The 14,456-nt window shown below is 35.3% G+C and overlaps 1 protein-coding gene across 1 annotated transcript in view; it reads left to right on the forward strand.

Moving 5' to 3' along the window:
- MYO16 (myosin XVI) overlaps window positions 1-14,456 on the forward strand; it is a 693,538-nt gene that overhangs the window by 648,288 nt on the left and 30,794 nt on the right. Inside the window, 2 exon segments of the mRNA XM_020970073.2 lie at window positions 5,828-5,986; window positions 13,903-13,994. Coding sequence (XP_020825732.1) covers window positions 5,828-5,986; window positions 13,903-13,994 — 251 coding nt within the window.

The raw sequence follows: 14,456 nt of genomic DNA on the forward strand, positions 1-14,456 counted from the left end.
CCTATGGCATGATTATATGATTTTCTCCATCAATTCAGCAATATTTGAATATTGTAGAGGTAACACAGGTCTGAAATTTGGAGTGATATGATAAAGTGATAAAGAATAAAGTGGCATCAAATTTGAAAGAGGAGAAAAATCAAAGAAGATGGGAAGAATTGGCATTTGAGCTGGACCTAATAGAACAGCTGAAATTCCAACTGGAGGAAATCACAAGTTCATATTCCTCAGAGACTGTCTAGTCCAGCCTCTTTATCTTACAGATGAGACAACTGAAGCACAGGCAGAAGAAGTGACCTGCCCAAGGTAATGTCAATAATGAGTGTCAGAAGCAAAACTCAACTCCAGAGACTCCAACTCTGGTCAGTGCTTTTTCAGTTGAGAAAACCTGAATTTTACAAACTTCTGAGAAACAAAGACTTGGTTGAATTGGTTTTTATTCCTAACCTCTACCATAATGACCCATGGTGAGGGTTTAAAATAAATGTTTGTTGAATTCAGTTAAGATGATTTGGATTTTATTGAAGCATAGGGTATGACATGAACAAAGGAACATGCAAGTATATGGCATGTCCACCGAATGGCCTTTTATCCACCTCGACTCAACTAGAAAAGAAATTGTAGAAGTCAGGTAAAAACAGTTATTTGATTCTATATTTGGGAATGGGGGAAAGGGGCCTGTATGTCAAGCTAATATGTTACCACTCTATTTAGTAGATGAAATTATTTTAAATTTTGGATCTGGGTTGGAAGGTGATCAGAGTTGTACCCACTAATTGCCTATTATATATTGAAAACAAGCCTGGGAACTATGAAATATATAAAAGAAGGATAAGACTCCCTGCCCTACAATCAAGCTAGAGAGACAAAGCTTAGGCACATGCCACAATTAAATAACAATTAAGTGCTTAATTGTGCAGTACTGATCATTAGCGAATTAGGAGTTCAGATAGGAGAGTGTTCAGTGTAGGTGGAATAGTTAGAGAAAGCTTTGTCCTGAGTCCTCTTCTCTTTCTACTCTCCCTTCCTTGGGGATTTCATTTGCGTTTGTGGATTCAGTTTTCAACTTTTTGCAGAAGACTCCAAAATCTCTCTTGAACGTCACCTATGATGTGCTAGATATTTCCTTCTAAGTGTTCTGGGGCTTATTTTAAACTCAGCATGTCCAAAATGGAGCTTATCATTCTTGCCTCTCCTCCCTCTATAAAAATGAAGCTCTAAAAATCTGAACTTCCCCTAAACTTCCCCATTTGCCCTATGAGGTCACTACCATTTTCCAAGTCCCATGTGATCGTGACACCAGAGTCATCATTGGTTCTTCTTTTGATACAGCCCCTGTATCTACTCAGTTTCTAAATCTTATGTATTCTTCTTCCATAGTATCTCTCACATCTATCCCTTCCTCTCCATTTTGATGACCGGCCACCCAAGTTCTGCCTCTCTTAAGCTCTATGGGACTATCCACCCATTCAGTAAATATTTTATATGCACTAGGCTTAGTACAAGGCGCCAGGGATGGGAATTGTACACATGATTTCATTAGTACAGGGCAATCCTAGGTGAGTAAAAGTCTATACCTTTAAGGAATTTACACTCTTTCAGAAGAGACAGCATGCATAATTAAATGTATATGAGTATATAGCATGTGTATGTAGTACACATATGTATATATGTATATACATGGTATATAAATTCAGTCATTTCAGTTATGTCCAACTCTTAATTTCCTCATTTGGAGTTTTCTTGGTAAAGATACTGGAATGGTTTACCATTTCCTTCTCCAGCTAATTTTACAGATGAGGCACTCAGGCAAACATGGTTAGTTGATTTTCCCGGGGTCACACAGCTAGTAAGTATCTGAGGCCAGATTAGAACTCAAGATATGTCTTACTCCAGCCCCAGCACTGTATCCACTGTACCACCAAGCTACCCCAATGTAGTAGAGGGTACATGTATTAAATGTAAATGTGCATGCATGTATTATATGTGTGTGTATGTTATAGACAGTTCTGACTTAATCTAAGTATACTGTTCCACAGACTTAAGACTTTTTTTTTCCATAATGCAAACTTGTCAGGGGACATGGGGAAGAGAGGGAGGGAGAAAGGGAGAGAATAAGGAAGGGGGCTGAAGGTTCATGGAGGTGAAGATGAGCATACAATTCAAGGACATGTGGAGGCCTGGCCAGAACCAAGAGGAAGAACACAATGGGCAAGAGGAGGGAGAAGGACAGGGGGGCTGGCCATGTTAGAGATGGACGCAACATGGACAGAGACAAGAGAGGACAGGCAACACACAGGTGCAGGGGGCAGATGGAGGGAAGACAGATACACAGGAGCTAGACACACAGAAGGGTGAATGGAGTGTGGCAAAAGTTTCTTTCTCTGACAGCGGAGGTACCAAGTCAAGCCCCACATCCAGTAGGTGGTGAGTCCATTCTTCTGCTTTCAGTTTGAGGGTTTTTCTTTAGTTGTATTTGTTTATTCTTTTGTTTGTTTTGGGGGGAGGCCACAGAGCACCCAGCCAAGGGGCAGGAGCAGAGACAAAAAGCACAATACTGTACAGTAAAGCTAACACACATGGCTTGTAGTCTGTTTTGTGTTTTTTTTTGGGGGGGGCATGGGGAGGAGTTTAGATGTGGATTTCTTTCAGAATTCGTTAGGTAAAGTTGATTGCAGTAATGCAAATTTACATAAAGTAGAAAAGTATGTGTGTGTGTGTGTGTGTGTGTGTGTGTATGTATGAATCAGAAAAAGCTTCATATGGAAAGTGGCTCTTAAACTGAATTTTGAAGGGATTTTCAGAGATATCAGTGAGGAAAGGTTGCATTCCGGACACAATATCCAGTACAAAAGTACTGAGACAGGAAATGGAGTCTTCTGTGGGAGCTACAGCAAGAAGACCACTTCGAATGGAATGTAGAGTATATGAAGGGAACTAATAAGGCTGGAAAGGCAGATTATGAAAGGTTTTAAATGCCAAAATGAAGAGTTTGTATTTTACCTTAGAGATAATAGGGAGCTAATGGAATGTTTTGAAAAGTGGAGTGACATATTCACACATGTGCTTTAAGGAAAGATAAATGAATAATAACCAATAATTAATAAAATAATAAAATAAAAAGATTACTAAATTAATTCATTTGTAATGTCTTGATGAATTAGGTTATTTCTCTCACAAATTTCAATAAAGCAATAGCAAAAGTAGTGGTATAACCAAGTGGTGTTATTTTATCTCCATGTTTGGATCTACTGCTTTTTTTTTTATTGCCAGATCTATATAATAACTGCTGGAATAACCCATTACATATTCAGTCATCCAGGTTACCATTTGTTATCCTTCAAGATGATGTCTTTTAATCAGCTAGTCCATCTATTGTACATATTACAGAAACTCAGAAATCAAATGGCACCCCAGAGCCCATCTCATCCAACCCATATCTAAGAATTTATTCTTCAATATCCCCCATATTGGTCATCCTTTACTTGAACACTACAAGTAAAGAGAAATGTCTTCAGAGGTAGTTCTTTCCCCTTTTGCACAACTCTAATTGTTAGTTTGTTTTAACTTTTCATCAAGTCTAAATCTTCCCCTTTGCAATTTCTATCCATTATTCCTAGATCTACCCTTTGGAACCAAGCAGGAAAAGTCCAATATCTCTTCCACATGAGAGCCATTCCAAAACTTGAAGTAATCTATCATCTATTAACTCAATCTATTAACTATCTCGATCATCCTTGGTCTATCACCTTAATAGCATCTTCTCACATGATTCTGTTGCAACTCCATCAGTGAAGAGTTCTCAGAAAATGTATGAATTCTTGCTCCTGAAAATTTCCTAAAATACAGTGATCTCTTATTTTCCTTATTCACTTTCTCCTTTGTGTTTACTTTTCTGTGTATGGGAAGGGACAAATTTGCCTAACAAATAATGTGAAAATACATGAAGAAGTTGTGATATCATCAGGAAAAGGAAATCTCAGTCAATAAATCAGATTTATCTATAAGGAACACAGAAATTAAGTGAGTTTCCCGGTTTCACATAGCCAGTTAATGTAAGAAACAGGATTTGAGCACTGGTCTTCTTGACTCCAAGCCCAGACTTTTACCCATCAAGCTATGCTACTTCTATATCTAGTAAGTGCTTAATAAATATGCTTAATTGAATTAATTGGTAGTCGCCGTTGGTCTGCTATGAATCACAGAAGTCTTCCATACCTGAAAAATATCTCAATGGAAAGGAAAAACAACTACTACAGTTTATTTTTTTCCCGAAGAGAATAATTGAACTATCACCATCATCACCATCATCATCATCAAAAACGACATGAAAAGCAATTCTAGCAACTAAAAAAAAATCTTTTTATCAAACTTTCCACTAGGAGATTTTGATGTTACTTGTTGAGCTATTACTATATTTCTGTAACTGGCTAACAAAAGGCACAAGGATTTTCTTTGTGTCAACTTTTTAAAATCTGTGAAAATTCTCCCGCTAGAGAAAAAGTTAGCTTGTGTCTACATATTTGTATGTTACAATCCACCGTTAGTACAATACTGAGATGCTTTGTTCACCAAATTCAGCTGAGGTTCATTTTTTCCTTTTCTAAAAACAATTCAAATCGGTGGAAGAGGAAAGTAGTTATTATTCTGCCAAAACAAAAGAAGAAAAAAATGATTAAAAAAAAACCTCACAGGTGTTAGAGACCCAGAGGATCCTTGTCAGAGACTACTTTTGTTTTGATGAAACATATTAGAGGAGGTCACAAAGCATGACTTACATGATATCTATAGTTATAAAACTTATAAAGGAAGGGGTTGAAGAGACATACCTTTTAGAGTATTTACGTGTAGATGTTGGATTTTAGGTTTTTGTGGGGGGTTTTTTGTTTGTTTTTGCATTGAAGTTCTCAAATATTTTCTTTTGGTGGGACTGGTTACAGTACTCCAATCTACATACCTTAGTGGCCACCAGAGGAAGGCATAAAGAATGTTGTTCGCTTTGTTTTTCTAGCCACATCAAAATTTTGTGAATGTTTGAGGTCAGAAAAGTTAGCTTCAAGGTACAGCTTTGCCACTTAGTAGCTATACCACTTTGCCAAATTGGTTCAACTTTTTGAACCTCAGTTTTCTCTATTTTAAAACCAGGATTACAACTTTATGGTTTATCTCATACAGTTGTTAGGAGAATCAAACGAGATAATATACGTAAAATACTTAGTAAAACTTAAATGTATGTAGAGTGTAGCTCTAGATATAGAAGTAAAGGTGTGATGGTAAATGATTAACAACCAGATCTCCAATATACATGCATACATACATACATAATGTGTATATATACATATATTCAATGTACTTTTAAGTTTAATCTGCATTATTGATATTTTCTCCACCTGACCTTTCTTAAGTCTAGACAATCAATGAAACAATAAATCAAGCTTTGATTTGTGGTGTTTGTCAATTTTCAAGGTATAAATGCTCACACTGAAAATTTAAGAATATTTTTTATGAGCCAGTACCAGCTGGCTCCAGCACACCTTTGAGAGGTCATCTAATTTCACCTACTTCGTTTTACAGAGGAGAAAATAGAGTCCAAGAAAACTTAAAGGACATGTATAGTGTCATATAGGCAGTAAGTAACAGAAGGAGCATGTGTACCTTGGTCCTCAGCCTCCAAAGTCAGTGTTCTTTGAATTATCCCTTGCTATCTCTCACCTATAAGAGTCGGCTATTTTTAATCTGGGATTTTTGTTTCTAATTAACATTTAAACTGAGAATAGGTATTCTTATTAGTTTTTTTTTAATTATGATGTGTCATTTCTCATCTTAGGTTTTGAAACTAACCTGAACTTAACCAGCAGAGATGACCCTAATATATCAGAGAGTGGATCAGAAACCCAAGACAGAAATGCAAACAACCATGGAACTCAGTTATGTAATCCAATGTCCAGCTCCCTAACTTCTGAAAATGGAAATTCACTCTCAAATGGTTAAGTAATGCTTGATTCTAAACTTTTTTTCAGAAGGTAAAAACACTGAATTGGTAAACCTGTATGTGCTTTTAATGGTATTTAGCAATGCTAATTTTTCAAGGTACTAGTCTTCTTTTAAAACTAACTAATGGAATGGAGGTTGACAGATTTCATTTGAACAAAAACTGATCAATAGGAATTGCCTATGCTGAGGAAGCTAAAATTGAAAGCATTTGCATCCCTTATGGTCATTTTTTTAAGCTATGGATGGTATGTAATATAGCTGAAGAATTTGTGACCAAAAATATATTTTTTTTTACTTACACTGAAAATTTTTAAAAAGTAATTTTTAGATAATTGTTATTGCTTATGATATTATTAAGTTTATTTTGTGTATCTATATAAGGTGCTTTAAGTTGTTGCTTTCTGAGGCTAATTTTTAAGAGTTAAGTAATGTTTGAGAGAAAGCATGCTTATAGGACTGGCCTAGCAATCAGAAAAATCTGAGTTTAAATCCTTCCTCTGACATTCTGTGGCTTTGGAAAGCCACTTAACCTTTCAGTGTTTCAGTGTCAGACAATTGTATAAAACTAAGTTATAGAAGGGTTTCTAATGTGCATCAGTGAAGGAGATTCTTCCGCCATAAAAATCACATATCCAGGAAACAAACAACAACAACATAATAATAATAATAATAATAATAATAAATCACTGGAAAATGGGGATATTAAAATCCCCAAAGATATTGGGAAGTACATTTTGTTTATTCAAATATATTAAAAAATCTCTTTTCCATGCCCACTCTTACTTCTATCCATTACCCCTTAAAAAAGGATAAAGAGAGCTGACAGTTTTGAGATCCTTATTTTCTCAGAGATTTGTGCATCTATCTTTGTCTAAAAGAGGATAAAAAAAGTGACATTTGAAAAGAGAACTATATAGAAAGCTGCCTAGATCAAATCGATAGACTCACTTTTTAAAAGTTCTACCCACTGATCAAACTCTGGTAACTTCATGGAATAGAAAACATGAAATTCAAAGTTAAAAATATGGTCCTTGAGAATGTCAGGCTACAAAGTCCTGCCTTTTACTAAGCAGCCTGCTTCCAAGCTCAGAAACCTAAATTTATACATTACTCACTTAAGCAAATACAGAATCTTTTTTTTTTAATAAGGCTTGTCCTTCGCTATCATGAATGAGAATTCTCTTGAAGTATAAAGTATTACAGAAAACATCTTAAAAGTTATTATGTTCAAAAGAAAAAAATATATTTCAACTGGGATTTTGATCTTATTTACAAAGAAATCTGATGAAACCTTAAAGAACCACTACTAAAACAACAACAACAAAAAAAAAAAACTGGCTGGCCTAGCTTTCAAATAGATTATTGCTGTGTCACAGAGGCTATGTTTCCATCTAGCACTGCTGCTAGTCTGGAATCTTAATGAAATCTTACAGTTTTTCCTCTTTTCATTATTCCCTTCCTCCTAAGTTTTGCCTAGCTACGTTTTATGTGTAATATCCCAGAATAAAGTAGAAGCGCATAAACACATAGAAATAGACAAAGACATGCACACACAAACACACGCTGTACAAACCACAACACTATGACAGTGTATCACTTTGGCGTGGTACATAGTAAAGACTTAATAATGCTTGCTCATTGATTATAGTTCTGTGATTCTAGAAAAGGTGCTTAAACTTGGCTGAATTTCAGTTTCCTTATCTATGAAATGGGGGAGAATAATAGCACCTATTTCACAGAGTTTTTATAAGTGTCAAGGGAGGCAATATATTTAATATATTTAAAGCACTTGCAAAATTTAAAGTTTTATATAAATCACACATGTTACTGTTGTTTTCATTTTTATGGTAACTAATTTTCCTGGACCTGTGATTTCATTGGTATAAAACCCTCCCAGTGAAGACTGTCATGGGTCAGAGATTCCCAGAATCATAGGAAGGCACATCTGTGATGCTATCAATATTTGTTTACCTGTTCTAAAGAATTGTAGCATCCAAAATGGGGTCCATATGGTGGGATCATCCATCATCCCATCAGAATTTGATTAGGAAGCCTTTTCAAAGTTCAAAGATTCCTTCATCTTTGTGTGTTTAAGTTGTTTGTAATTTATCTGGCTTATTTTGGTATATTTTAGAATAAAAATGTTATATTCTACAAAGAGGTATGGATATACTATATTAATATCCTTTCTGTGAGAGCAGGTGCTGTCTTGTTCCTGAATAACTGCTTTTTAATAGATTAAATAACAACACACTCTTCCATAATAATTTATGGCTTGCAAAGGACTTTCTTGACAACAAACCTTTGTTGTAGGTGGAGCAAGTATTTTGTGTATGTGTTAAACTTCTCTCTATGTGCAACCTTAACTTTGCCAATATTTAGAAGGAGATCAATAAACATCTATTGAACACACAAAAAACTAAATGACACACCTGAATCTTACCTAAAAAACTTTTTTTTCCTTATTGCCTTAAAATATGGACAGAATACATTTTTCCCTAAGGTATACAATTTCATGACACCTTGCAAAGATTTTTTTTTAGTATAAAATGCTAATTTACAATTTAAAGTGCATCCTACTTTTAAAAGAAATAAAATTGGAAATAGAAAACAACTTAAAGCTCTAATTGAATTGGAAATAGCATTTTCCAGGAAACATTCTTTTGACTGTCAAAATTGCATGTCACCTCTATTTCCAAGAAGAATTTTTTTTAATGTTTTTATTTACTGAACTATGGTTGGATATAGATAATTATGGCTATCTCTTATTTTAATTGTATCAGTTCACTGAGAAAAACATTAGCTTGGAGTTTTATATACTTACTTATTCCAAGGACATGATTATTTATCATTATATCAAGGAAACATTTTATTATTATTAATGCACTGTCGGTATTAACATGCTGTTCATACAAGATACTTTACAGATTCTTTTCATATAGAATTTTTTTTTTATTTTGTGGAGTAATGTTGACACAAAGATAATAAAGCATTCCAAATAATAATTGTACAGTGCAAGATCCTGCAGTATTTGTGCTCGGTGGATACTTTTTTTTTAATTGCTGAGCTATGGTGGGAAGAGGAAAGAGGATTTGAGAGGTTATTATAGTTAATTTAATTGCATATGGTCTATGAAGGGTTCTATGTCCTTTGTGATACTATTATTTAATATATGGTGCTTATCTTCATTCCACAGTATTTTCTGATGTGATAAAATATTGGATTGTAGAAGGGAAGGACTAAGGGAAAACATGATGTGATTATAAATGTTTTAAGTGATTTGGAATTCACTTCAGCAAACATCTATTAAGCACCCATTGTGCACAAAAACTGGACACATACACACCTTCATTTCACCTAAGACCACAAAATTTCTCTTCAATTCCAATACTTACCAGAATTCAGGTTTTTAGTCTGAATTATGCTGGAAGAAAGAGGCTTGCTTAAAGTTTAGGTCATTTAACCTATTCAGCTACTTAAATATTTAATAGAATGGGTACATTTTTAGGTGCCTGGGATTTGGCAACTCTTATTTATCAACCTCATTTATAGTATGTATGTGCATTTGTGTTTACAAATATGTAAATCTCTGTATGAGGATGACGTATATTTAAGTGTGTCTTGATACTATGATGGATCTGCAGTCCCATTAGCATAGATATTCCTTTCATCGGTGCAGATTGAAACCACTCCATGCATTTTCATTTTGAGTGATTCTCATTTGTGTCATTCTGTAAATCTTGCACAGAGGATCTTTGGGATACGCTGACAGTCTACTGCTGGTGCTTTTTTTTCTATTTGGGGTAGCCTAGTGTAGCACTCAAGTTTCCCATCTGTTTGCTTTTCTTTCTTCTTTTCACATAATTGACCCTCCTCCTCTTCAAATTGTGTCTGTCCTTGATGAAGTCTCCTAGAGGTGTGTGCTAGAACCAGTTCAAAATGGCTCTCAAGAGCCAACTGTCAAATTGTCAGTGTCAGCATTTATACCTCAGAACTCAGCAAATACTACAAATCAAAGCTTGGTTTATAGTTTTGTTGATTTCTTTTAAACCTAAGAAAGTGATGAAGAAAATGTTAATAGTGCAAATGAGAGGTATTTCTTGTGTAAGCATTTACCCACCTACTCCTCCTTTTATGCCATTTCTCACATGTAAGTCATTGTTCATGACACATTACTACATATCCTACTTCTGTCTACGTTGAAGTTTTCCATTGCTACAGTGTGTATACATATGGGATGTCTAAATGTGACTTATGGGGAGATACAGAAAGTTACTTCCAGAATCTTACCCACTCTTCTCAAAGGCAGCCTTTGATTGCTCCCTGGAAGGAAACGGAAAGGGCCATGAGACTGGCTGCCATATCCTTCTCTTTGAGACAGGTATCAAAGTCTCCCTCAGATAGGGGTGAGCAAAATTCCAGAGATAGTGATCCATTTCTCCCTGGGAGTTATATCTAGATACCCCACATGCATAAACACATCATACATGGTTAGCCTACTCTTTGCATATATAGAATCACAGTATGGTTTATTTTTAAGAACTTGAGTGGACTTTAAAGATCAATTCCTCCATTTACCGAGGGGGGGGGGGAGTAAGTCCCAGACCATTCCAAAGTCATACAGCTATTTAAATGTAGTGCTGGGACTAAAAACAATGTCTGAGGTTTCTAGTCTAGTGTTCTGTTGTTAAGAATGCTCCGGGGGGCAGCTAGGTGTCACAGTGGATAGAGCACCTGCCCTGAAGTCAGGAGGACCTAAGTTCAAATTCAACCTCAGAACAAATACTTAACACTTACTAGCTGTGTGACCCTGGGCAAGTCACTTAACCTCAATTGCCAACAAAAAAAAATGCTCCTGACCCAGCATAGATCTACCAAGTTACAGATTTCAGTCTATCTCTAAAACCACAGAAACAGAAAAAAAGGTACAAATGTGGAGGTTTGAAAAGGGCAATAGTACCAACTACATAATAGAAGGTTCAAAGCCAGGTAGGATCAGATACACGAAGGCAGTATCATGCACCATAAACACTGTGCCAGGCAACGTGTTAGATGCAAAGGCAAATAAGGGATTGTCCTTTTCCTCATGGAATTTGTGACTTAGGAAAAGATATAACAAATACAAAATAACATTAATACAAAGTATGGTGAAAGAAGAAGAAATTATATTTGTTGCCATTTCTATGATGTTTTAAGGTTTGCAGACATATATATATACATATACATACATACATACACATTTATGATGATGAATAAAGCACTTATTATGCACTTACAATGTGCCAGGCACTATGCTAAGCACTAGAAATATAAACACAAGCAAAAAGATAGTTCCTACACTCCAGAAGCCTAGATTCTGATGGAGGAAGGCAACATGTAAGAGGGAGATTGGAGCTGGAAAAATATAGATAATCAGGATTAAAGTCAGGAGAAAAATGAGCCATGTACTATCTTGGAACTTCCTTAAATAGACTTTCTGGACAAAAATCCACTAATGATAAGAGGTGGTCCTATAGGGATAGGAGTATCTCCAGGGTGAGGTGGCAGCTAGAGAGATAGAAAAGTCTGAATAATACTGACTGCATGCTATATTTGATCATATACTCACAGTATTCCAGAAGTCATTACAGTTTTAACCATATGTGTATATATGTATGTGTGTATTATGTTTGTACATTTTCACCCTATTGAATAGGTTATTAACCCCATTTCACAGGTGAGGAAACTGAAGATAAGAGAAGGTAGGAATTAGTAGTAGTAGTAGCAGTAGCAGCAGCAGCAGCAGCAGCAGCAGCAGAAACAGCAGTAGCAGTAGTAGTAATACTATTTATATGATGCTTTACAAATATTATAAATTTCATCCTGTGAGGTAGATGTCATTGTATCCCCATTTTAAGTAAATGCTAAGGCAGGATTCCATCTCAGTACTCCCTGTCCAATGCTCTATCTTCTATATAGCCTAGACACCGCAACCATGTTAGTTAAAAGGAAATAGTCAAGGGTAATGTCCTGGATAGAAACAAGAAAGTTAGGTAGAGGATTGGGTTTAGAGGTAAAGATAATGGATTCTCTTTAAACCTGTGGAGAAAAAGTGACATATTCAAAACAATTTATTTACAAATTAATTTTTGGGACATTACTTGCACTCAAGTGGCGGATTTCTTGTTACATACATATGTGTGTGTGTTATGTATGTATATATATATATATATATATAATATATATGTATATGTGTGTATATATTTGTATGTATGTGTGTATGTATGCATGTATGTATGCATGTAGGTATATTCAAACTGGAATAAAATTGTTCCATCCTGGGGATAGCTAGAAGGCGCAGTAGATAGATCACCAACCCTGGATTCAGAAAGACATGAGTTCAAATCTGGCCTCAGACACTTCACACTTACTAGCCGTATAACCCTGGGCAAGTCACTTCACCCCATTGCCTCCATCCTTTATGGTTCACCTCTTCATCAGATGCTTTCTTTTTGGCAGTTACTCCTTTTTCTTGTCTTGATTCATCAAGGAATCTTTTCTTTACCACTCAGGTCACTTAAAAAGTTTATGATGCCTCATTATACCTCACCCCTTAATCTACTTCTTTGCCAAGTTCTTCAAAAACAATTCCTTTTCTATGCTAACTTTCACATCTTCCATCCTTGACTTTTCATATTATCATTCACTCATGGATGGACAATTACCAGAATATTCTTCCTGTTGTTGTTATTCATCCTTCATTCTCTAAGAAGGCCAATGGCATCACAAGGGTGATGTTTTGACTTGCACGTGAATTGAATTTAAATGAGGCAGAGCTGTGCAAAGTTATCACCCTTGCTCTCTCCTCCAGTCATCAAAGTCCAATGGCAAGACAAATGTCAAGACAGCTGGGGATGGTCTGGGATTCAGTGAGTGACCTTGGCCTTTCTAAATTAAGGTCTTTCTCAGGTCTTAGTTTTTCTAAGGCAACATCCATTCAATGAATAAGAGTGGGTAAGAACTGATACAAAAGATGGACCAATTTACCAGTGCTTTGGTTTTGATTGCTTAGAATGAATGTAAATAATAAAAGAAAATTATTCCCAAAATGAATAAATTGGTACCTTTTGCTTCTTTCATAAAGTTTCTCATCTCCAAATTCTTGCCTTTACTCTTCAGACTATTGTAACCTGTCAAGAATACCATCTCACTTTCATAACATTCTTTGAAAACCTGCTGGGTATCCATGCTCTCCAATAAAAGATGTATAAACTTAGCCATCACTTTCCTCTTAGCCCAAGCAACATATTTTTTAACCTTTCGGTTTACTGTGCATGGTAAAATAATTATAATAGTAGTAATAATAATAATACCTAACATTATATAGCACCTACACAGGAACTGTGTTAAGCACTTTACAATTATTATTTAATTTGGCCCTTGCCACAACCCTGGGAGGTAGGTGCTATTATTGTACCCACTTTACAGATGAGGAAACTGAAGCAAACAGAAGTTAAGTGACTTAATCAGGGTCAATAGCTTCTAAGTATCTGAGGCCAGATTTGATGTCAGGTCTTCCTGATTCCAGGCCTGATGCTCTATCTGCTGCACTAACTTTTTTTTTCTATTTTCCTCTTTTTCAAACTAGAAGAGTCTGTCTTTGCCCTCTACCATTTGTATGTTCAATCGTGTACATTTGTTCATTTATGTTTTTTAATTGGTGTTTGACCACCTTGTATCCTCATTAAAGCAAGTTTATCCATCAATACATAAATCCCATAGTGCTAAATACTCTGTATCATTTAGTATATATTTGGTGTTGACAAAGATCATTCCCATTAACGGAAATCTGCTTAAATGTGTATGCAAGTTTTATTTTTTTCTATTGAAATTGAAGAACTATCTAACCAATGGTATCATTGTCAATAGGTTTACCGGAAGAAGATGGCTACTCAAAATTATCAGTGAGTAGTACAGCAAGCTCATCAATTCAGAGACATAGGGAAAGCCACACGAGTCAGGTAAGTCAGTCCACAATCGTCAAATAGAAGCTGATGGCTTAGAAATGGCATTATATCAGGATTTGCCTCTGGGGCATAATTGGTTTTGCAGTGTTTTAAAATTATTGTCATGTAAGATTATTATTAAGGCTATGCAATATAATGAAGCTGGTATTCTCTATCTCAATATTCTTTTCATGAAACAAAACATGACACAAAACAGAAACACAGTATTATAGGCTATCATTTCATCTTAGTTGTTGCATAAAGAGTCAATACATTATATCTTCACTCAGAATCTGAGTATCATTTCTAGACAGAATTCAATTAGTTTAAAATGAGACAACAGGTCATATTATATATTATCTTTTCCCCAAAATGCTTTACATATAATCCCTAAAACTTAAGTTCTTAAATATCCATTTCATCTTAGCAAAGAAAACTAACATATCTAGGAGAAAAAAAATGTTTCATATTTATTTT

Source organism: Phascolarctos cinereus, unplaced genomic scaffold (genome assembly GCF_003287225.1).
Source record: "Phascolarctos cinereus isolate Bilbo 61053 unplaced genomic scaffold, phaCin_HiC Scaffold_7;HRSCAF=346, whole genome shotgun sequence".
Classification (NCBI taxonomy): Eukaryota; Metazoa; Chordata; class Mammalia; order Diprotodontia; family Phascolarctidae; genus Phascolarctos; species Phascolarctos cinereus.